Raw genomic sequence first — 25,193 nt, forward strand, 5'->3', positions numbered from 1 at the left:
TGGTCTATACAGAGGCAGCAAATCTATAAATTTTCGAAATGATTTTCTTAAAATACAATTTATGCGCTTCATATCAGTTTAAACTGTTGTAAACCGATAAAAACTTGTTTAAATAAGTTTGAATCAATCTAAATTGATATAAATTTCTCAAATCAAACAATAATGTTAATATAACTATACAAATTTGTCTAATTTTTTATTGAATGTTTAGTTTTTTTTTTAATTCACTGATTTAGTATTATAATTAAATTTAAAAATAAATATAAAATATATAAAAATAAATTAGTCTAAGGTATGATTGAATTTGAAGTTACATGACTACAAAGATCAAATCTTTATTATCTTACTTATTATACGACAAACTAATATTCAGACCAAAGACAAAGAGCTCTCGGCTCTGTTTCTTCTGCTCTATGTTCGTGCGTCGAGGAGTTCGTTTCTTTGCTACCGAATGTAAACGCAAGACGACAACATGGGACCCTCTTCACTCACTCGAGCTCAATCACCCATCTCTTGTTCTGCTCGAGAAATGCAACTCCAGGCACCAATTCAAGCAGATCTTAGCAAACATCATGCGCGTCAACCTCATATGCGATACGTTTCCCATGAGCCGTCTCATCTTGTTCTCAGCGATCACGCATCCAGACAACATCGACTTGGCTAAGCTTCTGTTTCGTAACTTCACACCAAACCCAAACGTTTTCGTTTACAACACAATGATCTCTTCTGCTGTTTCCAAGAAGGGATGTTTTGGTCTTTATGGGTCTATGATTAGACACAGTGTTCGTCCCGACAGGCAGACGTTTCTGTACTTGATGAAAGTAACGAACTTTGTGTCGGAATTGAAGCAGATTCATTGTCATGTAACTGTTTCTGGGGTTTTGTCTGAAGGGGAAAATTATTACCTGTGGAACTCTCTGGTGAAGATGTATATGGAGTTTGGAGATTTGGGTTACGCAGAGAAGGTGTTCGATGAAATACCTGAACGAGATGTTAGTTCTTTCAACACGATGATTGTTGGTTATGCTAAGAAGGGGTATTGTTTAGAGGCGATGAAGGTGTATTATAAGATGGTTGGTGATGGTATTGAGCCTGACGAGTATGCGGCGTTGGGTCTTTTAGTTTGTTGTGGTAGATTGTCTGATGTTAGGCTTGGGAAAGGAGTTCATGGTTGGATTGAGAGGAGGAAGCCTGGCTCTTCGTCGAATTTGATACTGTGGAATGCTGTTTTAGATATGTATTTCAAATGCAGAGAGTCTGGTCTTGCGAAAAGAGTGTTTGATATGATGGTGAAGAAGGATACGTGTTCTTGGAACACTATGGTTGGTGGCTTTGTTAAGCTTGAGGACATGGAAGCTGCTCGTGACGTTTTTGATCAGATGCCTAAAAGAGATCTCGTCTCTTGGAACTCTCTGCTTCTTGGTTACTCCAAGAAGGGATGTGATCAGATGGCTGTGAGAGAGTTGGTCTATGAGATGTTGATAGTGGAGAAGGTTGTTCCAGACAGAGTCACTTTTGTAAGTTTGGTAAGTGGTGCAGCAGACAACGGAGAACTTAGCCAAGGAAGATGGGCACACGGGTTAGTGATCCGTCTGGGATTGCAGATTGATGGCTTTCTTGGTTCGGCTCTGGTGGATATGTACTGCAAGTGTGGTAGCATCGAGAGAGCTTTCAAGGTTTTCAAAACAGTTGCTGAAAAGGACGTCACGCTATGGACAACGATGATATCCGGGACTGCCTTCCATGGGAATGGCAAGCAAGCTCTGGAACTATTCCAAGAAATGCAAGAAGAAGGCGTGACGCCTAACAAAGTCACTCTCCTCGCTGTCCTAACAGCTTGCAGCCATAGCGGCCTAGTGGAGGAAGGGCTACACGTTTTCAACCACATGAAGGAGACATTCGGGTTTGACCCTGAAACCGAGCATTACGGATGCCTTGTGGATCTGTTGTGTAGGGCGGGGAGAGTAGAAGAAGCAAAAGACATAGTGCTAAAGAAGATGCCAATGAGACCAAGTCAGTCAATGTGGGGATCAATCTTAAGCGCATGCCGAGTAAAAGAAGATATTGAAACTGCAGAGATGGCTTTAACGGAGTTGCTTAAGTTGGAGCCTGAAAAAGAAGGTGGATACGTGTTGCTGTCCAACATCTATGCAGCCGCTAGAAGATTTGGATATTCAGACAAGACGAGAGAAGCTATGGAGAGTCGTGGAGTAAAGAAGGTTGCAGGATACAGTAGTGTAGTAGGAGTAGAGGGAGTTCATAGCTTTGTGGCTACAGAGAAGCAGAACCATCCAAGATGGCTTGAGATTAGAAAAATATTGCATCATCTATGTGAAGAAATGAGTTCAAACTTGGATCTTATTCATTAAATCTTGTAATAAAAATGCAATAATCTTTCTGAAGCAAATTTTTTGATTATGGTAATGTCTAAATTCAACCAAAATTTCACAACCAAAGGATTGTATGTACACATTAACCCAACAAACTGACAAAAGTTTACATCCCTATATGGTAAACTCCTTTTGAAGAGTGTTATTACTACTGAGACCTTGAAGACATAGATGCAATGTTCTCTGGACACTATCTGCAACCAATTTGAGCTTCCCTTGAGTCAAATCTCCTGCAGCAGAACCGTTGACTTCAACCGTACGGCTCACTCTCTGTTTACACTTCTCCCAATCATCAACACGCTGCCAACAAGCCCTTCCTCCGTGGCTTCCTTCCATCCCAAGAAACGTCACGCTAGGGTTATCCCCAAAGGTGTACCTTAGCCTAACCGATACACAGTAAGGCAGCCACGCCGCTCCTCCAGCTGCGTTGATGTGAGGTATGTGCGCAGGATCAAGAACAACGGTCAGAGCAAAGTCAACCGTACTCTGAGGCCGGTCGAAATGGATATTGCTTTTAGCTGCACAGCTGGTTTCCACATCTGCACCCGAATGGTTCTCTAGGCATAGCTCGATTCTAGGTCTCTGCGCAGGAGCAACCTCTCCAGCTTGTTGTGATTGCGATAAACCTTTCTTCCAAGCTATCAGTTTAAGAAACTCTCTTAAGACAGGTATAGGTAGTGTGAGGAGTGTTATGAACGAGGCGACTCTCGAAGCATCGTAAGGCTCTGATGCAACACGACGGCTGAAGTAGTCACAGATTTCTCCAATCTCGGATTGTGTTAGCTCCTCTTGAGCAGTACCTGATGAACCGTTTTGCTGCTGTTGCTGGTGATGGAATCTCCTTACGCTAAGGACTTGAAGAAGAAGCTGAACTCTATGGACACTCACCGCAAATACATAGCCACTACACAAGAAAATAACAACTAAGGTTATAGCATAAGCACACGATATGATTTGTCTAAGTTCTTGGTTTTAGATTATACCCGACAAAGAAGCGTAACGCTGGTTGTTCTTGGTCTAGATTCAAGAGAGCGCCTTCGTTCTCCTTCAAGATTGAACCTAAGATCTCTCTCAAGAGATCTGGTAACTGAGCAAACAGCCACAGTACTCCAAGATATTTAAGGATACCACGTAAAACCTTTTTAAGAGCCACAAGAGGAACCCATCCTCCGCCATAGCCACCATCATCACCTAAACCGATAATCGCTGTGTTTAACTCGCCTCTTACATGTGCTGGCACACCGCTCCCTAGTGGTCTACGTACAGACAACCCTGAGCCAGCCACTAAAGATCCTGAAGCAACACTGCCTACACGACTCATCACGGCTCTTGACATTACACTAGAAGGGGAAAAGTTAACTCTGCTACCACTGTTTGGATTTGTTGCTCCTCCTTGGCTACCTGTCAGATTCGGTTCTAAACCGTTTAACTCTTGAGCAACATGCTCCATGATGAAAGGTCTGAACTGGGGACATGGCAAGGAGCCTCCAATAGAAGCACCACCCTTGGGTGGTGTTGCTGGTTGCAACCAGACTTGATCTCCAGCAAAGCATCTCATGTCCACCGCAAAACGTTTGCGGTATATGATCCTTATCCAATAGGGTCCACGGAGTACTACAGAGACATCAATGGGTAAGAGAGAGCTGGGAACGATTCCAGGTCCGCTTCTCCCTGCAGCTCCATGGAAACTTCCACCGAGTGGACTTGGAGCAGGAGAAGGAGAAGCAAGAGCACTCCCTGAGGCAGACTGGCCAACAGCATTAGGAGCTGCTAAAGTTGAAGGTTGAGTTTGTTGCGTCTGATTTGATTGTCTTGAAGTCGCTGTAGCAGGTACGACAGTCACGCCAGTGGCTGAACTAGCTCGGGCAGGGCGAGTAGCGGCAGCTAACGCAGTCAAAGGCCCAGCAGTGAGGCGAATGCAATCCAGAAGAGATTCTACCTCTCCACCATTTATGAAATCCTCCAAGAACTGTACAAGAATAACCCACAATAAGAAAAATTATATATATATAGAGTAAAAACTCTATAAATTAATAAGGTTGGACTATGGTATTTTATTAATCTACAAAAAGTTTCCTTTTTAGATTTTTTCTTTTTAAAATATATTTTTCTAAAATATTTTCATGTATATACATTGATTAAAAGTTTGAAATTCGACATTTATATTGTTTTTATTATATTATTCGGTGTATATAAATTATGTTTTATAGAACTTAAATGTGGTTTAGATATAGTTTTACTAAATCTCATCAAAATATATAAAATGTTAATAAAATATAAAGATAATTCGATTGTGAATATAAAAAACAATATAATGGTTTGTTTGTACTTATATAAAATGTATATACATATATAAATTATTAATTTATAATTTTAATGGACCAGAAAAATCGGTCCATTAATACATATATAATTCGATTTGTGGTTATATTTTAAACCGGTCCCGGAAAAATTTATTAATTTATGGTATTTATTAATTTATGGTGTTTCTATTGTACATACCTCTTAAGAGTAAAAAGTAATTCCTATGAAATACTCACCTTAGTATGTGGCCAGTGCTGGTCAGGAGAGACGTGCATGGTGCATTCATCTTTCCCTGATTCCCACTCCACAACAAAACGAGCCATAATGCCCGAACCAAAGCTAAACCACAGGCTCGTTAATCCCACTGCCTCAATCTTGAAAGCCCTCCACCTATCAACCGCCTCACCACCGCCTTTCCCTCCAGCAGGTCCTTTAACAGCGGGATTAGCACCACCAGGCTCTTCTGTTTTCTTATCCGCCTTTATGCCAAGTAGTTTCCACATACCAAGGGAGAACCTTCTGGCATTCGAAAGCCTCTGTATATCGGCCACAAGCTTCTTGATACTGTCGGCTTCCACGGACTGATAGGTCAGAACAACTCCCTCAGGGTCATAACGGATATGTGAATCAACATCAGACGAGTTCGCAATGTGAACTCCGGATCCCCAAGGTGTTGATTTGCTTCCCTTCTGAAGCTCCCAGAGATCCCTGAAGTGCTGGTCGTTTATTTTCACATCCCAGCACATGCTCCCGGGTCTACCGAGCTGCAAGCATATGTGCTGCCAAGAATCGTTTTGAGCAAACGGAAGACGGAACCATATGTCTGAAAACGAATCTCTCAGTCCCATCTCCTCAACGTATTGGATGTCCAGTGCCTCCATCTGACTAGTTAGCTTGGCGTGCTTTATGGACAAAGAAGAGTGCCTGACCACGTGGAGAAGAGCGTAGACGAAAACGCTCGAAGGTGCGTTCCCTTTGTTTGCTTCAGCTATGAGATCCCCATAGCTGCATCCAATGGTTTTTGTTGATGTTACCACTGCAGTAGATAGGGCCTGTGATGCAGAGGTTTTACTTCTCTTATTGGGATGAGTCACACCTTCAACTCCTTGTAGAGATGGGATCAATCTCAGCAAATCTGAGGCTGAACGTTTCCGTGACTTCTGGTCTTTTCTCAACAAAGGACCATCAGAGGTAACTGCAAGATCAGCTGACTCAGAGACAACAGTTAGGGATGGAGACAATACCATGGACAACTCTTTGTTAGAGTTCTTCTTCATAGCTGAACCCTTCCCAGGGGGAGGAGATGACAACATATTAAAGGAGCTAGGCTCTAAAGGGCCTTGCATGCTGTAGAAGGAATCCGATTGATAGCTAGTCAACAACGGAGCTTTTCCATCAGCGGATGACGTCACTTTCTGATGTCCAAACACTTCATCTACGATGCTAGAGAAACTCAACTGGCCTCCACTCATCTCCGCCAAAGACTCCTCAACTAATCCAGGACCACGGTGTCCAGACGCTTGACTCAAGCTCCTCTCAGCATCTGAGAACGAAGATACAAAGCTAGCTACATCCGATGTGATCAAGTTGAGATCATCTTCAAGTATCCGTATCTGCCCAATATCAATCTTCTTAACCCGCAGAACGTTGCTGAGATCGTTGAGAAACTGAGGCTTCCCCGAACCGTCCGTTTGCGTTTCCGCTAATTTAAACAACGGCGTGAAGTCCTTCTCGAGCTCCATGAGCAAGAGGTGAGAGCTTTCACAGTCAGGGAATCCCAACGCCAGGATGCTTGACCCATCCGAGAGGCTTTTGGGGGCTTTGTTTACACCAAAACCATGTTCGTAGACCTGCATTAAACAAAACAAAAAAAGTCAGAAACTGAACTTGAACAACAAGCTGAGGCACACAGTTACTTACCTCAAGACCCAAAAATTTGCCAATGGCGGCAAAAAAATGCAAAATGCTTTTGCTTCTCAAGTTGATAAAGGCATCAACAGCAGATATACTCCCTTGATTCAACGCATCTTCAAACTCGACCAAGATGGAGGGGGTCAAGACACTCTTGGATGACTGAAGAAGAAACTTACCGGTCCTGCATTGATTAAAATAAAATGATAAATGCCAGGCTAAGATAATATCACTCAACATATATAGAAGTATATATTATATACCTTATATTGATCCCGAGTGTGAAAAATGATGATCCATAAGCTCGGACGCGTAATACCTCTGGCTCTATTTGTTCCTTAGAATCTACCATGCTACTTCCCTATAAGGAGGAAAGAAGAATGAAACAATTATATTCAATAATAAATATCGAGAATACCGAAAGACAGAGATATAAGGCCTGAACTATACTAACTATACAGATATAAGAAGCTAGGGGAAAATCACTATTCTTAACAATTACAATTGTGTCAAAACAAATACAGATTATTATCTTTTTTTACCTCACTGCTAGGCTCATCCAGGAAGGCCTGCAGGATGACATCACTGGGAGCTCGACAAATCCTGTCACTCCTCAAAAGCTCTTTCTGAATCTCAAGAAGACGGGTGTATCTATTACAGCAAATAGCTTTAAGCAGCAGCTTCTCCACGTCAATGCAGCTCTGGTCCAGAGAAAACTCAGCTTCCTTGCCGGTCAGCGGGTCAATCACAAACGTGCTGTGAGAACACTTAATCTGAAGATCTGACCCCGGCTCGATTTTGACGAACGAGCCAGCATTATTTTTATCAGAATCTAGCCAGTACATTAGCTTCACTCCTGGCGTTTTGAGACTAACAGAATCTGCCTCTCCTTCTTGGTTTGCTGGTGCTGTGCCGGTGTCCGAGATTAAGTCAAAGCGAATCGCGTCTTTCCATCTCCCGTGGAGAAGAGTTCTGACCTGCCTAATGACTGTGTCCATGACAATGGCGACGCAAAGCTCATGGAGCACCGCGTATAGTATAGTGAATGGATTCTCCGCAACTGACATTCGACGCTCTAGATCATCACCGAGGATATGCCGTCTTGTCACCTCTAGTTTAATCGGGCCGCCGCTTCTCTCACCAACGAGGAGATCCAAATGCAGTATCCTCCACATGGACAGGTGTCCTCGGTAACCGAGAGTCACCAGAACCTTGAACTCCCCCTCCACGGATAAGGTAACCGTGCCTTTAGAGACTTTCACCTCTGTGATCTCTTTTGGAAGCGTGATCTCGAGTAGCTTGGAACGCACGAGCACCTCCAGCTTTCTCAGCGCTGGCTTCTGCTGGTGCTCGTCCAGAGAGCACTGCATCCCCACATCGTCTACGCACTTTGGGAGGCGCTGGTAAGAGCCTGTCAGCAAGACTTCAATAGCGGAGGGGACGTCGTAGACGGGGGCACGAGCTTGCTGTAGACCTTCGTGCATGAAGAAGAGTGAATCCGCAGCTTGTGTGAAGCATATATCGTGAGCTGATAGTGTGCTCCCAACGTCCTGCAAGCGATTTATAAGAGGAACCTGCAGCCAAGGAGGTGTGAAAAAGGTTAATAAGCGAATTAATAAATTTCTGATTACTTACTCCGTAAAGATAGTAAACACAAACAAGTAACAATAATCATATGAAATATTAATGGAACGTTGATCTAAAGTAGATGCTTAGGAATTTCACAAAGACACTAGAGTTGAATTTTAAGTTCAATGGATTTTTTAACTCACTAGCACAAATCTAGTTAGAAGTAGAGACTACACTAAATAAAGATAGTCTTTAACATTTTCTAAACAGATTCACAAAATGATAACAACTGACCTGGTTCAAATGTACTAATCAGTATTCTAAAGTTCAGTGATGGTGATAATACAAAAACTCAACACAACCGAGGCAAATAGCTCAGATTTATCAACATTATGTAAGCAGTTAAAAGTGAATGTAACACTACTATATATCCACATTAGCCGAACCACAAAATCCAAAAGTTTGATTATTTTTTTATTTAATTTGTTCTAAGAAGTAACAAAAGGCTGAAACTTTAGCATACACTAAGGCTGCTTAATATACCAGAGTAACCAAAAGACATAACTTCATACAGTTGCAATGACAAACACATATGTCTGAGAGGCATCAATGGACTTGTTAGAGAACAATATAAGCTTTAGCAGACAAATAACAACAAAAACCCCATCAAAATCACACAAGAGTAACAATACCCTAATTGTGGATCGTATCTAATCCCAATTCAAGAAAGCTTCGAACTTTAACTTCAAATTGCCTCAAAAACAGTAAAAGAACCAAACTTTAACAAGCAGGGAGAGAGACAAAACCTGTTTACACCACTTGGCGAGGGCATTGAGCCGAAGCATCCGCTGCTGAGTCTTAACGACGTACTTGAGGAGGCTGAGCTTCTTCTCAGTATCGGAGAGCTCCGGCGACTTGGCCTTCTCAACGAGCTCCGTGAGGGAGAGGAACGATTCCTCCGCAGCTCGACCAACGAGGGCGGAGAAATCCACCGTCTGTTGCCCTAATTCCGCCATCGCGCGCGGACAAAGAAGGCGAACGAAATCTCCGCCGCCCGATTCAGAGACTTGCGGTGGTTCTCGATTTCGAAATTAGGGGTTTTCTCCTCTGCTGCTCCTCGACGAATCGCCCGAAGCTCTTAGCTTTTCCAGCAACCGGATTTGATTCGGACAAGAGAGAGAAGGGGTTTAGATTTGAAGAAGAAGAAAGAAAAAAAATATTATTTTTGATGGAATTTAAACAAAGGAGAAAAATCTATTTTCTGTGTGGGTCCTACTTCTTCCACGTAAGCAGGAAGTCACAATATTATGCAATAGTAAAATTAGTTGCTTACTATTTTCACCAATATTTTCTCACCAAAAAAAAAGAGGTTACTTAAAGAAGAGGTTTATTTTTATTTTTTAACTAATTCTTAGTTATACTCTATCCATTTCAAAATAATATATGTTTTGAAGTTTGTACACATATAAAAAAAATGATTATAAGTAAATTTTTATTAATTATTTTATAGTTTTTAGTCAATTAAAATTTAATAAACACAGTTAATTTTATTCAAAATCTACAATTTACCATTATTATCTAATAAAAATATATTAAAATATAAAGTTATATGAAACAAAAAATTCTAAAACATAGATCACTTTTAAATGGATGAAATACATTCTTAGAATCTGAGACTAATAAAACAAGCCATGTATTATTCTAGGTTGTTTATTATGAAAAAACTGAAATCGAAAATCCGCGTAAAGTTTTATGTAGACTATATGGAAATGAAGATAAACAATTCTCAGTTAATTCATTTTCATCAACGGTAGACATGTGTAGAGACTGAAGTAACAAACGGCAAAAACCATCGATTATAAAATTTGTTTCATCGATTGATGCAGTTACATAAATCTATTGCTGTATGTATTTTTGTTTATGTAGATTTAGACATGCAATCGTCTAATACAACTAGATATTGATTTTAGGAGGAAGTGGCGGGACACGTTTACATCTTGACCCGATCGTACATCCTCGTTTGTACGGATTTACTGGTTGCGGGGGTTGACACGAGCCAGGGTAGTTAGGATCACACCCAGGAGGATTATCGCCACGATCTATTGGTGGATATCCAATGAATTTTCCAGTCGCTATGTTGCTGATCATAAACACACATGCTGCTATGAGTATTGCAACGACCATACCCCTGCTTGTTCCTTTTAGATTGCTCATGATTTGTGTGCAAAATTAAATGTGCAAAGAATAGCTAATGGTGTGTTTTGCTAATTGGTATCAGTAGGGGTATTAATAGTGCGTAAATGTTTTGAAAGATACATCTCAGTAAATATTACAGCTGATACTTTCTGCATAATTAAGAAAGAAGTCAAAGGGGATTTTCGATACATTCCATATAATGTGTGATAATACTAATCTTTTTACTTCTATATAATATAAAGTTAGGTGATAAGTACATGTTTCCAATGGGTCGCAAATCAAATTATATTGATAGTTATCTGCAGAATAATTTGTCACTGATATACATTGACTGTTGTCTGAAAGTTAAATCTACATACCAAACGCGTCGTCTGAAAAGAGTTGGAACATGGACACGGATATTGACGTCGAAAACGTTACTTTTCGTATATAATTAAGGAGTTATATACTTGGAAAATTACACATTTGTAAGAGCAAAAACACTAACAATTGGCAAATATAACAAATGGCAAGCATAACAGAAATACGATAAAGCATAATTATTCTCATATACCATTCTTTATTGGATTTAATTAGGATCAGTATTATGAAATATCGCTTCATTTGATTCAACATTAGAAGATGTAGCTCAAAGCGCAAATTATAAACCCATAGACATTATTCTCCTTGTCACTCTTTTTTTTCAAATCAAATTCAGTCATCTGAAATAGTTCAGAGAAGGGATCGGAGTTTAAGAACCAGATCCTTGGGCTTTAACTAAGACTTCAAATTAAAGCTTTATAATGTAGACAAAGTACTTATCTTCACAATCTACACTAGAACATAATACTGACTTGTTTTTCTCATTTCTTCAGTCTTTACATGAAACTATTACCATAATAATGCATGACCAGTTTTGTTTTTAACTCATTTGGAAGCTAACAATATATTATGTATAAATATATATATTTGTTTCCTGGTTGTCAATTCCATATCTTTGTAATCTCTTTTTAAAGCAAATTACTTGATACCATGCACACGCATATGAAGAGTCAAACCAACTAAACTAAAGTTTGTGACAGTAGTAATCTCTCTTCAAAAGCAAATTACGTTCTTAATGTATTTGTGTTTGCCTTTTGTAAAAAATATGTTCTGTAAAAAATATGTTTGATAAGCTATTTCAAAGTTCAAACAATGGACTTTTGATTTCCGACAAAGTAGCTTTGATGTATCCGACAGAGACTAAAGTTAATTTGAATTAATACTTATTCTGTTGCTTCAAATGCCGAAAAAAGCAACTTGTCTTTACTTTATACTTAATAACGAACAAAAAGAGTAGATAAAAATTTAGAAAATGCTGCAAATCTCATTTTAAAATCATGTCATATCAAATAATAAGAAACAAACAAAACCCACTAAAATATTTTGAAACGGATTAACAATTGACTAACTTCATTTAGTTTTTTTTTTTGTAACAAATAAAATTGTAAGAAGGATGAGAAGATGCGAAAATTAAGTAAACATCAAAGACCACTTTGTGCTAGGGAAGAATCATTAAAGTGGGTAAGTAAGGATGAGAAGATGCGTCAATGGGATCAGAGGCATTCACTATCCACATTATCCATAGTTCATGCATTTAACACATATAGAAGACTCACGGGTGAACCTGTAGTGTTATTGGAGAGTGAAACATCGAACATGATGATTTCTCACTGGGTCCAGCACACACGAGGGTGCATCTCTATCTTTATCTAGGGTTGGTGTTTTTCAGCCAACGTGGACCCGTTTATTTCCTCGACCTCACCTTCACAGGAATTTATATGAGGGAGGGATATCTCAGTAACGTTTTTCTTACGTATTTGATCATTTATTAGTAGAGTGTAATCTAAATTGAGTAAAATAAGAGCTAATTAAAAATACTATTACATGCATATAGCGAGACAGTATCCGTATTCAAATCATTCTACATGCTTTTTTGGCGACTTTTTGGTGAAAATGTTAGTAACAAATAAATGTAAAAGTTAAATTTATTGCTAAACAAGCTTAAAACCATAATATTTTTGTACGATATAAATTAGAGAAAATTATTGATTTGGATAAGAGAAGGAATGGGTATATATAGACTGAAGAAGAAGAGAAAAAAAAAACGATTTTTGATGGAACTTAAACAAATGAAACAATCTATTTTTGCGTTGGTTCCATTTATATCAAATAAAGTAAAATTTATTATTTATGTTTACTATACAAAACTATCATTTAATAGTATTTAATCAATTTAGTTATTTCAATTAAGTTTTTAAATTATACAAAACTGTCTTAAAAATATTAAAAATATATTTTTGTAGAACAAATTTTTTTTAGAAAATCTTACATTTAAGAATGGAGACAGATCTATTTTCACCACCATTTTTCAAAAAAAAAAAGGTTTTATTTTTATTTTTAAACTAGTGTTTAATTATATATTTTTAGAATCTGAGACTAGTGTTCTAAAAATCGGTATGGGTGGCGCATAGGCATCCCCTTAGTCGGCAAATCAAACTTAAATGTAATGATTTCTAAAAATCAGTGTAAGTATCCACCTAATCAGTAATCTCATACAAAATATTTAACTACCGCCTAACAATTTTTTGAACATTGGCCGAGAACAATAACCCGAGCCACACATTGTTATAGATTGTTTATTAAGAAAAACTGAAATCGAAAATCCATATAGTTTATGCAGACTATATGGCAATGAAGATCAACATTTATCATTAGTTAATTCATTTTCATCAAAGGTAGAACAAACAGAAAAAATTTCATCGATTATAAAATTAATTTTATTGATTGATGCAGTTACATGAATCTATTGATGTATTTTTTTTTTTTAGATTTAGACATGCAATCGTCTAATACAACTAGATATTGATTGTTGGAGGACCTGGCGGAACATGTCTACATCTTCCCTCTGGGGGACATCCCGGTTTGTACGGATTTACTGGTTCCGGGGGTGGACACGTGCCAGGACTACAGCCAGGGGGACGATCGCCACCACGTATTGGTGGATATCCAATAAATTTTCCAGCTGCTGGGTTGCTGATCATAAACACACACGCTGCTATGAGTATTGCAACGACCATAACCCTATTTGTTCCTTTTAGATTGCTCATGATTTGTGTCGAAATTAAATGTTTACAGAATAGTTTATTAAGTGTTGTGCTAATTGGTATGAAGAGGGTTTTTATAGTGTGTATTTTTTTTTGAAAAACATATCAATCTATATATGTTACTATTTAAGAATTTGTTTATTTGTCATCTTTTTCATGATTTTTGGATAAATCATTAATTTAATTATATTTTTTTTTTGATATCTATATATATTTATCATGATATCTAAGATAATTAATAAACATTAACATATTCTAACAGTATATATATTATTATTTATAAATATATATATACTTGTCATCTTTTCCATCTTTTCCATGATCTTAGGATAAATCACTAATTTAATTAATTTTTTTTTGATATCTATATATATATATATTTATCATAATATTTAAGATAATTAATAAACATTAACATATTCTAACAATATATATACTATTATTTATAAAAATATATATTTAATATACTTATCATGATATTAAAGAAAATTAATTAATAAATAGATAGTAACAATATCTACCTATAATATCATCATTACTTATATCTTATATTTAGTTTAAAATTTTAATTACTATTATTACTAATATTATAGCCAATTTCTATGATTTTTATCGAAAATATTGATCAAATACAAATTATTTGTTTATTCAGTTTGATCGTTTAATAAACCAATTAAACCTTTATATAGTATATAAGTATACTAATATATCTCAGTTAATCGGTTTTATTGGTTTATTCGGTTTGACCGCTAAATATATTGAACCATATTCATATACTACAGTTTTTTAAAAATAACATACATTCGGTTTATTCGGATATGAACGTCAAAACGTTACTTTTGTATATAATTAAAGAGTTATGTAATGGAAAATTTACACATTTTGAAAAAAAAACAAGATAACAAATAAAGAGTGGTATGAGTAATTACGATTTATCGTATAGTGTTGTACTTGCCGTTTGTTACATTGCCCATTGTTAGTTCTTTTTACTCTTATAAATGTGTAAATTTTCCATTACATAAGTCCTTAATTATATACAAAAGTAATCTTGTTGGTTAGTCCGTCCGGACTTACGACTATTGGATTTAATTAAGACCAGTATTATGAAATATCGCATTCATTTGATTCAACATTAGAAGATGTTGTTAGAGCGCAAATTATAAAACCGTGGACACCACTTGTATTTTTCTTTCTTCAAATCAAATTCAGTCATCTAAAATAGTTCAGCGAACGGAGATCAAGAACCAGATCCTAGAGCTCTAACTAAAAACTTCAAACTAAAGCTTTATAATCTAGACAAAGTACTTATCTTGACAATCTGGCTAAAAAATATCACTGAGTTGTTTTTCTTACTTCTTCAGACGTTACATGAAACTAGCTTTTACCATTAAAAATGGATTAATTGACTACTTTATTTTGTTCTTGTTAAAAAAAATTCAAGAGTTCAGGTTAGGATGGGAAGATGTTGCGGCGTCAAGGCGATCAAAGCAAGGCACTCACTATCAACATTATCCAATAGCTCATGCATTTAATACCTACAGAAGTCACACGGATGAAACACCGAACATGATTTCTCACTGGGGTCCAGCCCACACGAGGGTGCATCTCTATCTCTTTTTTTTTTTTTTTAATCTAGGGTTGATGTTTTCGGCCAACGTGGACCCGTTTATTTCCTCGAACACACACCTCTACTCTACAAGAATTTATACGAGAGAGGGATATATAAACAGGAAGGATCAACTAGCCAAATAAAATTTGGCGTAGCAATTGACAAATTTAAACACGGGTATGGAGTTTAATTTTTGGAATGTTTTCCGGTGTTTTCGAGTAATTTAAAGTATTTTGTAATTTATGGCTTCTTGTCACTGAAATACTATTGTGCTAGTTATGCAATAATATTAGCTTAATTTAAATTAACATGGTTTTCAGTATACTATATTACCATATATATAGGCATCAGTTTTCTCACAGAAAAATGCTTATCGGACGTTTTATTTATCTGGGTCTTGACTGATAATTAGTGGAATAAAATAATGGAAATGAAAATGTGAAAATGAAAAGAAAGAAAACTATCAAATGAAAAGTAGCATTTTCATCTAACAAAAATTGAAGGAACATTTACCTCTATTTTCCACTTTGTTATAATAAATGAGCTGAAATGTTTTCACTTGATTGAATAAAATCGGAAGAAACAGGCTGAAGTAAAATTTCACTTACTTTAGTTACTTTACACTAATGATGTCATACAGCCAGAACAAATGTTTTCTTACATATTCCAGAAGAAACAGGTTTTCTTACATATTCCATTATTTATTAATTAGTAGAGTGTAATGTAACTAAATCAAGTAACATAAGTTAATAAAAGACCATTACGTATAACGAGTCACTATGTGGATTCAAATAATCTATGTTATTAACAAAATAAATGTCAATTCTAAAATTATTTATAAACAAGCTTAAAAACCAGAAAATTTGAACGATACAAATTATTGAAGTATTACGTGTTGTATGAATTTCATTTATTTATTTTTCATTTTTAATATTTATAATATTCATAAGAAATGGTACGTATTTTTTTTTGTTTAATAAATTTTACTTATTACATATATTTATATAACCACGTATATATGTATATAGTACTTTCCCTCTAGATCAAGATGAAGTCATTGTCAAATTGACTTTCAATTTTTAGGTCAGATTCTTCAATTGTAATCATGCATGGGCATGATGATGTTTAGCAATTAACGATGTTGATGATCATTATATGCTTTTATAATTTGAATGAGAAATTGTTTTATAATCAAGCTAATATTATTGTGCCCCTTCTTGATTGTACTAATAACCATATTTTAACCACCCCCCTCCCAAAAAAAAAAAATTTGACGACATGGGTGTATGACATGTTTTCGTCATATCACATGGTTGGCCATTTAATATATATATATATATATATAGCAAACATAAACTTGGAATTTCTATGTGATTTTGAAGGCTTTTTTCCTGTTTTCGTAATCGGGTGTAGTAAAACACGAGTACATATTTTGTGTTAACTTATGTCGAGATTTAAACGTGATGTGCACATTTCAAAACCGTTTTAATCTAAACACTGTAAAGAAACCATATATAATACCACTATCACACTACGGTATTTAAATGTTTGCGACAAAATAACGACTGATGTTTTTAACCAAAAAAAAAAAAAAAAAAAAAAAAACGACTGATGTCTGATGAGAAACTGAAGTTTTTTTATCGACTAATCCCCGAAACAGTGAAGTTTAAAGAGTTTATATATGTTTCCCTATAAGATTATACAATGTTGTAGAGATAAAGTGTCTAGCTTTCGTTCTCTCAACCAATTAATCGGTTCCATAGACATTTCGCCTAGAAACAGAGGTTCCTAAGACCATCTGCAATGGGAGTCCATTAAGGATCCTTAGCTCCACATCTAATGTTTATCAGATTAAAAAACTATTATTTGAGTAACATAGTACAAGGATTGATCCTTACATAAGGAATTTAAGGATCAAATCCTTGTCTACGTGGCAGTTATGACTTGTAAACATTTGACTTGTAAACATTTTTAAACTTGTATCAAACATAGACATTTTTAAACTCTATCACACTTATATTAAATGAAACCTATAGTTTTAAGAAGATAAACTTATACATAAGATAAGAAAAACTAATAGAAATTATTTAGCTTATAATTTATAATTTTTTTAAAAACATTGAAATTGAAAAACTTATAGTTTTTAAACTTATACATTTTTAAACTTTTCTTTTCTGGTATATTTATTTTTAATCATGCAATTAATAAAATTTCAATTTCAATTTAAAAAAAAATTATTTTTTTTTATTTCTAAGAACTCCTAATTGGAGATCACCATTGGACACATTATTTTGACTAGAGTCCTTAACTATTCAAACAAAAAAAAAATAAAAAAAAAATTAATATAATAATGATAAGGACTCCAAGAAGGAGTCCACCGTTGCGGATGCTCTAATATCATTTGCCGTCATTTTCTACGTGTTTGTTCTGTATTTTCATAAAAGGTCAACTGTCTAGCCTATTGTACTGTGTAGTTACTCATGTTTAATATAGCACTAGATTTATCCCAACATTATATCATATCCTAAGCATCGATCAGAAGGGAATGTTTGCTTATTACATACATAGTGCAAGTAACCTGAAACGGGTAAATGAATATTCACATTTACATGAATACATGTACCTTAATCTCTAGTTTTCCTTTTGACTTCACAGTAGTTAACAAACAAGACAGAAGCACATGGAGGAACAATACTACGAAAACGCTATGGTAGACGAAGACTTTAGTTTAATAAATTCCTTAAATTTTATTTATTTCAATTATTTTTGTCGGCATTATTATATCAAAATTATTAATTTACATTAAAATAAGGCAAGCATATCACTTGTGAATGGCGGGCCCCATAAGAAAGACAACGAATCCATGGAATCAAAACACATGTTTGAAGCTGACAACTTTCCCATCTATGGGTCCCATACTGTCTTAGCTGTCATTTTATTCTAATTTTAATTTAAATAGATATAAAAAATCCGACAAAACACTCTTTTGTTAATATTATTGGTTTATCTTTTCTTCTGTATTGTTTCAATAAGTTTGATTGCATTTTATAAACTAAATGTATAATTTAAAACGGATTAGTTAAAGCACTAGATGAGAGAAATACAAAATAAAATAAAAACCTAAAAATATGGAACAGAAAGAAGAAAAACTGCACCAACTTGGCCTTTGTCCACTGGCTTGGCCGCAATTATTCCGGGAATGTGACGCCATTCATGACATCATTATCTCTCGACAACACTCTTAACGGTCCAACCAATCCCAGCATTCACGTGGCAGCATCTCAGCCGTTCAAACAATAATCCACAACAATGAATTCGATATATATTTTATACCCACACGATCCAATATTTAGCCCTTTGTTTCAAACACATCCCACATCCTTCTGTCTCTCTCTCCTCAAACGTTTTAGTATTTGAAAGAATAAATCAAAAGAACCAAAAAAACCTAGAAACAAGACAATCTTTGTTCTCATCTCGTTTTCTGCTCACCTAATTTATTACTTATTGCTAATCAGTATCAAGCAAGATGATCAATTTTGAGGCGACGGAGCTGAGGTTAGGGCTGCCGGGTGGCAATCACGGAGGAGACATGGCCATGAAAAATAATGGGAAACGAGGATTTTCTGAGACCGTTGATCTCAAACTGAATCTTTCATCCACGGCTTTGGATTCGGTTTCCGGAGTTGATTTAGAGAATATGAAGGAGAAGGTCGTAAAACCACCAGCCAAGTACGAAACTAAACTTTTATCTATATTCCTATTAATATGTGTATTCACGATCCTCTAAAGTAGAAGTAGTGATATATATGAATGTATTGAAATAATTAGATTATCTGTGAACAGATTAGGAAATAGATAACACGAGCCGGTTATGGGTTATCTGAGATAGGCTTTAACACGCTGAATGATTACGCTAATTAGAGCAGCTATGCAAATTATTCTCTAGAGATCTGTCATTTTTTTAGTTTTGCTCCATGTTTTCAACAGTTTTCACATAATATTATTTAAATGTGTGATTAATAATAGCCAATAATAAAGCTAGGTTGATGAGGGTAATGTTTGAAGGTTTGGTCGGGAAGAATGAAGAAAAATACAAAACATAAGGAATCTTTACTTTATCTACGTAAACTAAATTAATATTTGGACAACTACATCCACCTAACATCCGACACGTGTTAAGCAACTAGATGATTTTACATACTTTTTATTAAATACGCTAATTAATTTATTTTTTGTTCAAAAATACGCTAATTAATATAATTGAAATTATAAACTAAAAATAATTACGGAATTTCAGGGCACAAGTTGTGGGATGGCCACCGGTACGATCTTTCCGGAAGAACGTCATGTCAGGCCAAAAGCCAACCGCTGGAGATGCCGCCGAAGGAACGGAAAAGACTTCCAGCAGCAACGGAGCCACCTCCTCTGCCGCAGCTTACGTGAAGGTTAGCATGGACGGCGCACCGTACCTAAGAAAAATTGATTTGAAACTTTACAAAACATATCAAGACCTCTCCGACGCCTTAAGCAAAATGTTCAGCTCTTTTACCCTAGGTAAATATAAAAGACGACAATATCTATATTAAAAACTTAAACTCGTTATTTAATTATCTTTATAAAAAATTCAGGCAACTATGGACCACAAGGAATGAAAGATTTTATGAACGAGAGTAGGTTGATCGATCTTTTGAACGGATCAGATTACGTTCCAACTTATGAAGATAAAGATGGAGACTGGATGCTTGTAGGAGACGTACCGTGGGGGTGAGTGTTATTATATATAAGCTAATAAGCATATATTATATGTTTACATAATTTAGTATTTTTTTGTTGCAACTAAACACATATATTTGCTTACGTTTCATTTGTATTATTTTTTTAGGATGTTTGTTGATTCATGCAAACGCATAAGAATAATGAAGGGATCAGAAGCAATCGGACTTGGTTAGTATTTTCAATCCAGAATTTACTGTACACTCTTAAGATTATGTGCACTTTTGTTAATACTATTATCAATTGACTGCAGCTCCAAGGGCATTAGAAAAGTGCAAGAACAGAAGCTGAGAGCTCTAAGAAAATGACCGGTTCGATCCGGTTGGATATCTCAAACCGAGAAAAGCCAAACCGGCTCGAAACTACTGTTACGAGCAGGGAGTTTGCGTATAATATTCATAAATAATAATTAATATTGTGGTGTATTACATTTTATAAATTCAAACCCTTTTTGTTATATGTATAATATTATATACATATATGAATATGTATATTAGGTGGCATCTATGTATTTCCGCTTTGAACAACTTTTGTTTTTACGCATTGTATTGTCTATATGGTTACGTATCCGTAAGACATCTTAATGTGTTACTTTGACGTGACAAAGTATCATTCACGTTTAGTGTATTACATTACTATTTTTCATTTAAGTGGATCGTTAAATGACTTGAAAATGTTAATGGTCGTAAACCGATAAATTAAATTTAATAATTTCTTCAATCATTTTCGTATGTATTTCCTAATTCCTATTGGTGTGTTCTTGAGTATTACATATATCATTTTTGGTCTTTCTTCGTTGAACCACATATGAAAACTTTAAATAGATCAAGGTAATGTGCGATAGTGGACTGTGCAAGTGCATGTGGATAATCCGATAATGTAGAGTTGTTGGGGGACAATATATTAATGAATCACAAATAAAATTAACAATGTCTTTAATATGCATGCTCCATTATTGATGATGTACGCTGTCATCCATCGCTTAAAAAAACAATAGGTGACAACGATGATATTTGTTTTATCTATTTCTTGCTAATTTATCTTACTCTGGATTAATACACCAAGAACAAATAGTGATTTAGTTGTAAAACTAACCTAACCACATATATTTATCTGTACAATTAGCCAACAAAAAAGTTTTCCCGAATAGCTGTTTCAAAATATATAGCTGCTTAGAGACAAAAAATAACTGAGAATTAACAAAGAGAACTAGATTCTGATCCACCATTAAAAATGGTGGATATATCTTTTGTTTTACACAATTTAGAAATTTAATTTTTTATAATTTAATTTAATCATATTTGTATTTTTCTTTGTATAATATTTCTTTTAAATGATTAATAAGAGATTTTAATAATTATATTAAAATAGTTGAAATACACATATATTGCTGTTTTAATAGAAGAGATTAGGTTACAGCCGCTATATATTGCTGTTTTAATAGAATAGATTAGGTTACATCAAGTGGAGTAGAAAAAAAAAATCAAGGTTTTGCTATAAAGTTGAATTGAGATCAATATTGATAGATCGAGCATATTCCTATAATGATACCAAGTACGAACCAAGGCAAGCACCGTTACATATGCTTCACTCAAGAAGAAAGGAGATTAGGTTAAACTATGAATTGAATATGAATAGAAAAGCAGAGATAACTCTTTTAATGTATATGCATGCAATATCATAGTTTAAACCATTGCGGTAAACATGGATAATTCTTTTAATTTGGCAGATCTGGATTGTAGGTACAAATATTTTACTGAATTTTTATTTAAAATGATAAGGCTCTTGTATACATTTATAGATAGAGAGAGATGCATTAGACCACCAACAAAAAACTTATCGATCATGAAGACCGGACTTAGCATAACCATCAAACTGTTATCATACACGGTGGCTGGTACGGACTTCCAAGCCGGAAGTCAGACTTGGGAAGCGGGGCTAGCGTCCAAGGAGCTAGTGCGTTGAACATACGCGCCACCTACCATTTCTATAACCCTGAGCAGAATAACTGGGATCTGATGGCCGTGACTCGTGCTTGCTTATTGCTCCACGTGGGATGCTGATAAAATCATACGCGTGGCAGTGTGTAGGTATGGCTGGACCGCCTTCTGCAGACCGGTTGGTCCTCAGGGTCATGATTTTTGCGGCAATGCTTGAGGGTATACGATTATGATTTTGTATATATTCTTTTTACTAGGGTATATGCGTTATATATTTATAACAAAATGATTTTAGTTATAAATATCACAAACAAAACTGCAATAGATAATTTAATATTGAAATTTGCTTGTCAATATATATTATTTCTTTTGAAAATCATATATATTTTTTATAAAAATTCAACCTGTCCCCCTTGTATATATACGAAAGCTTAATGACATCAATGTTAGTGTGTTAGTGAATTTGAAGGTATCATATATAAGCCGGAGTTTTACTGTAACTAATCAAAACCGGATTGTTTAAAGGTAATCATAGACTGGTTTTTAAAAACCGGTGTGATGAACTTTTGGCTGTAAATTGATGGAGGTGAGGAACGTCATGACGAATGCAGTAGTAACGGTGAGAATAGTGGACCTTTTCAAAAGATTGGATAACGATGGTGTTGGCTATGGACAAGGTCAACTCATTGTTGACTATGAATTTGTTGACTGTGACGATGAACTAATTAATCAGCCTGGTCATTCTTAAAACATCCTTGTTTCGGCCATTGATCGCGTTTGATATTAATCGTTTTAGAGGTCAAGATCTATCTACACTATATAATAAAAAGGCCTATGTTGTGTTGTTCTTGGTGGTTTTCAAGATATTTGGCTCAAAAGATCAAAAGAATTTCTCACTTTTTTATTACACAATCCAAGACCATATCAAAATCTTTTTGGTATATACAGTTTATGAACAAGAAAGGCTTTATTGTTTCTTATCTTTTGTTCTCTTTACACAAAGTATATACACAGCCATAAAGTGATTCTCTTACTTCTCATCCTTTAAAAGAAAATCTTACAATCACATATACACTTATCAATATGTCTGCATCACAGAACATGCAACTGCTTGTGCCCAATGTCTCAATCTCTGCTTCACTTGTTGCGGATTGTCCCCTAACAAAAAACATCGAAAAAAACTAACACTCAGTTTCATGACTTTCATCATAAATGTTTAGCTCTCTTTTTTTACCTGGACACACGATCTTTAATGAATCTGAATCAGTTTTCTTCGGGCTACATGGTATATTCATCGAGAAAGCTGATGCAGATGCGCTGCTGCTACGGCTACTGCTAGGTGAAGCCAGAGGTGAGAGGTGACGATTCACTGCAAAGTAAAGATCAAGAGCTGGTAATGTATTGCAAAGCTTTTGTCCTGCTTCTTCATTGAAACCAAAACCTAGCTCAATGGATCCTTTAAGCTCGTTTAAATCCTCATCGGTTAGTTTCTTCTGTTCACTAAGATTGTCTGAAACGCGCATCTTCTTCTCTTGAATCATTATCATCTGACGTTTTCTTCTTTCCCAAGCAATGTCTCTTGGTGACTCACACATAGATAGTTGTTTTGTTAACCGTTGTTTTGGTTTCTGTGAGGCTACAGGCGTTGTTGCCGCCGTTTTGACCTCTCGAAGCGCCGGTGTTGAGACCGAAAATGTAAGGCTTTCTCTTATTCTCACCATCTTTTATATATATCACTTGACGTGTGAATCAAGCTAATATGTTATGAGATGTATCTTGTGAATGCAAACTAGGGTTCTTCTTTCTTGGTTCTTGTGGGTTTTGTTTAATGTATGTTCTTTGTGAGATGGCCGCGTTAGAACATGTTACGCGGCCAACAAAGAGGTTAAATTAAGTGGGTCGGGTTGATCAGATATGTCTTGTTTATTACGCTCTTTCTCTAGTTAGGTTTTGCCCAACCCGACCAGAGATAAACTTTTAGGAGACTCGAGGTGCTTTAATGGAGGATAGTAAGTTAGTTTCCACCACTGATATATGCAATGGATAGAGTCCAAAAGCTATTTTCCTCCATTGTTTTAATTAGAGACTTCTTTGTTTAGATCAATGACCATACCAATAAAAGAGTTTTAGACGTAATCTTAGTATATCTCAATCATGTCAAACTTTCAAAACTTTTTTACAATTTTTGAAACAATATGGTATGTGAGCTTCTATTTTTAAATATTGAATTCATGCTGTAATCTTTTTGATATCTCTAACCATATGCTAAACATAGCTGTTCAAGTAATCTTTTCCTCCATGTATTCTTGATGTAGATAAATATTTGGAATATTTATCTAAGAATCAACGGATCTCTACCTCTATCCTATAAAGCTTCCGCTACATCAATTCTCTTACTACTTCTGCTTCTCTTTCAGACAGAACAACACAGAACGAGAAAACACCAACATCAGTGACCTCATTGCGTAGAAGACAAGCCAGACAAAACGATAAAATAGAAAGCGAAGAAGAGCGTTTACTCAAAGCTGCATTCATCTTTTCCTCTTTATTTGTGCTTAGATACTTATAGAATATCTTTTTTTTGTCAAAACTTATAGAATATCTATGTAATGGAATTGCTGTAAATTCCTAATAAGAATCGGATCCAAAGAATATTAGGATGTTCTGTCTACTCAAGCTGAATATTAACCTGTTATGTGATACTCCAAGGAATATGATGTAAAGGTTTAGCATGGTAAGTATTTGATTACCATTTTTGAATAGGAAGGAATCTTGATAAAAGATAACCCATCCAGGTTTAAAAAAAAATATGCAATAAGATACTTTTGTTCTTTAATAGCCTCATATTTGAACCACCTACTCATTTATAAATACAGAAACTCTTCATCATGTGCCTAAAAGTATTTACTAGACTTATCTTTGTGATGATCACCAAACAAGAACAAGAAAAAACTGTAAAAAAAACAATAGAATTGAAATATAAATATATACCGTTACACATTAAATACAAAAACTCCTAAGCATTGGACTAACTACATTCACTAGACTTATCATTGTGATAATCATAAAACAAGAAACAAAAATAATAATAATGGAGACATGTTGAAATCTGTACCGTTACTTTGCTTTAAATTTTTAATTTTAAATGAATAAAGCAGGTGTGAACCTTACAGAGTGCTCTGTGTTTGACTCTGAGACTGCTCTAATGTCTTTACTGTAATTACTAATTATATAAAATTTGTTTACACAACTTTAGCTTTTGTCTGTTTGAAGATTATGATCCTTTTTGTGTATTTTAAAATATGTGTAATGGGTGTGGTGGTGGAGGGAATTTTTAAGAAAAAGAAAGTCCAACTCTACCCCACCCACAAAGTGG

At 35.4% G+C, this 25,193-nt stretch overlaps 4 protein-coding genes across 4 annotated transcripts; 2 read left to right on the forward strand and 2 right to left on the reverse strand.

Annotated features, from left to right (window-relative positions):
- Positions 1-361: 361 nt before the first annotated feature.
- LOC106453087 (pentatricopeptide repeat-containing protein At3g04750, mitochondrial-like) lies at positions 362-2,424 on the forward strand. Its single transcript, XM_013895320.3, has one exon. It carries the CDS (start codon positions 414-416, stop codon positions 2,367-2,369), a length of 1,956 nt encoding a protein of 651 aa, XP_013750774.2. The 5' UTR covers positions 362-413; the 3' UTR covers positions 2,370-2,424.
- LOC106453086 (mediator of RNA polymerase II transcription subunit 14) lies at positions 2,390-9,382 on the reverse strand. The gene is made up of 7 exons (XM_013895319.3): positions 8,981-9,382; positions 7,148-8,179; positions 6,869-6,966; positions 6,615-6,789; positions 4,931-6,544; positions 3,374-4,359; positions 2,390-3,294 (listed from the first exon to the last, which is right to left on the reverse strand). The coding sequence occupies exons 1-7, from the start codon at positions 9,188-9,190 to the stop codon at positions 2,505-2,507; spliced, it is 4,905 nt and encodes a 1,634-aa protein (XP_013750773.2). The 5' UTR covers positions 9,191-9,382; the 3' UTR covers positions 2,390-2,504.
- Positions 9,383-18,445: 9,063 nt separating this feature from the next.
- Positions 18,446-20,446, forward strand: LOC106453088 (auxin-responsive protein IAA16). The gene is made up of 5 exons (XM_013895321.3): positions 18,446-18,833; positions 19,402-19,658; positions 19,733-19,868; positions 19,987-20,048; positions 20,131-20,446. The coding sequence occupies exons 1-5, from the start codon at positions 18,631-18,633 to the stop codon at positions 20,166-20,168; spliced, it is 696 nt and encodes a 231-aa protein (XP_013750775.2). The 5' UTR covers positions 18,446-18,630; the 3' UTR covers positions 20,169-20,446.
- A 2,180-nt stretch (positions 20,447-22,626) lies between these two features.
- LOC106345656 lies at positions 22,627-23,783 on the reverse strand. The gene is made up of 2 exons (XM_013784826.3): positions 23,052-23,783; positions 22,627-22,975 (listed from the first exon to the last, which is right to left on the reverse strand). The coding sequence occupies exons 1-2, from the start codon at positions 23,536-23,538 to the stop codon at positions 22,896-22,898; spliced, it is 567 nt and encodes a 188-aa protein (XP_013640280.2). The 5' UTR covers positions 23,539-23,783; the 3' UTR covers positions 22,627-22,895.
- Positions 23,784-25,193: the final 1,410 nt, after the last annotated feature.

Source organism: Brassica napus, chromosome A5 (assembly GCF_020379485.1).
Source record: "Brassica napus cultivar Da-Ae chromosome A5, Da-Ae, whole genome shotgun sequence".
In the NCBI taxonomy this organism is placed as follows: Eukaryota; Viridiplantae; Streptophyta; class Magnoliopsida; order Brassicales; family Brassicaceae; genus Brassica; species Brassica napus.

Excerpts from the sequence above, each read along its gene's own strand:
- LOC106453087 (XM_013895320.3), top strand. The coding sequence starts at position 414 with ATGTTCGTGCGTCGAGGAGTTCGTTTCTTTGCTACCGAATGTAAACGC.
- LOC106453086 (XM_013895319.3), bottom strand. The coding sequence starts at position 9,190 with ATGGCGGAATTAGGGCAACAGACGGTGGATTTCTCCGCCCTCGTTGGT. Across the intron at positions 8,180-8,980 it reads TCGCCAAGTGGTGTAAACAG|GTTCCTCTTATAAATCGCTT; the intron begins GTTTTGTCTCTC and ends CCTTGGCTGCAG. Across the intron at positions 4,360-4,930 it reads AGCACTGGCCACATACTAAG|TTCTTGGAGGATTTCATAAA; the intron begins GTGAGTATTTCA and ends ATTCTTGTACAG.
- LOC106453088 (XM_013895321.3), top strand. The coding sequence starts at position 18,631 with ATGATCAATTTTGAGGCGACGGAGCTGAGGTTAGGGCTGCCGGGTGGC. Across the intron at positions 18,834-19,401 it reads GTCGTAAAACCACCAGCCAA|GGCACAAGTTGTGGGATGGC; the intron begins GTACGAAACTAA and ends ACGGAATTTCAG. Across the intron at positions 19,659-19,732 it reads GTTCAGCTCTTTTACCCTAG|GCAACTATGGACCACAAGGA; the intron begins GTAAATATAAAA and ends TAAAAAATTCAG.
- LOC106345656 (XM_013784826.3), bottom strand. The coding sequence starts at position 23,538 with ATGGTGAGAATAAGAGAAAGCCTTACATTTTCGGTCTCAACACCGGCG. Across the intron at positions 22,976-23,051 it reads ATTAAAGATCGTGTGTCCAG|GGGACAATCCGCAACAAGTG; the intron begins GTAAAAAAAGAG and ends GTTTTTTGTTAG.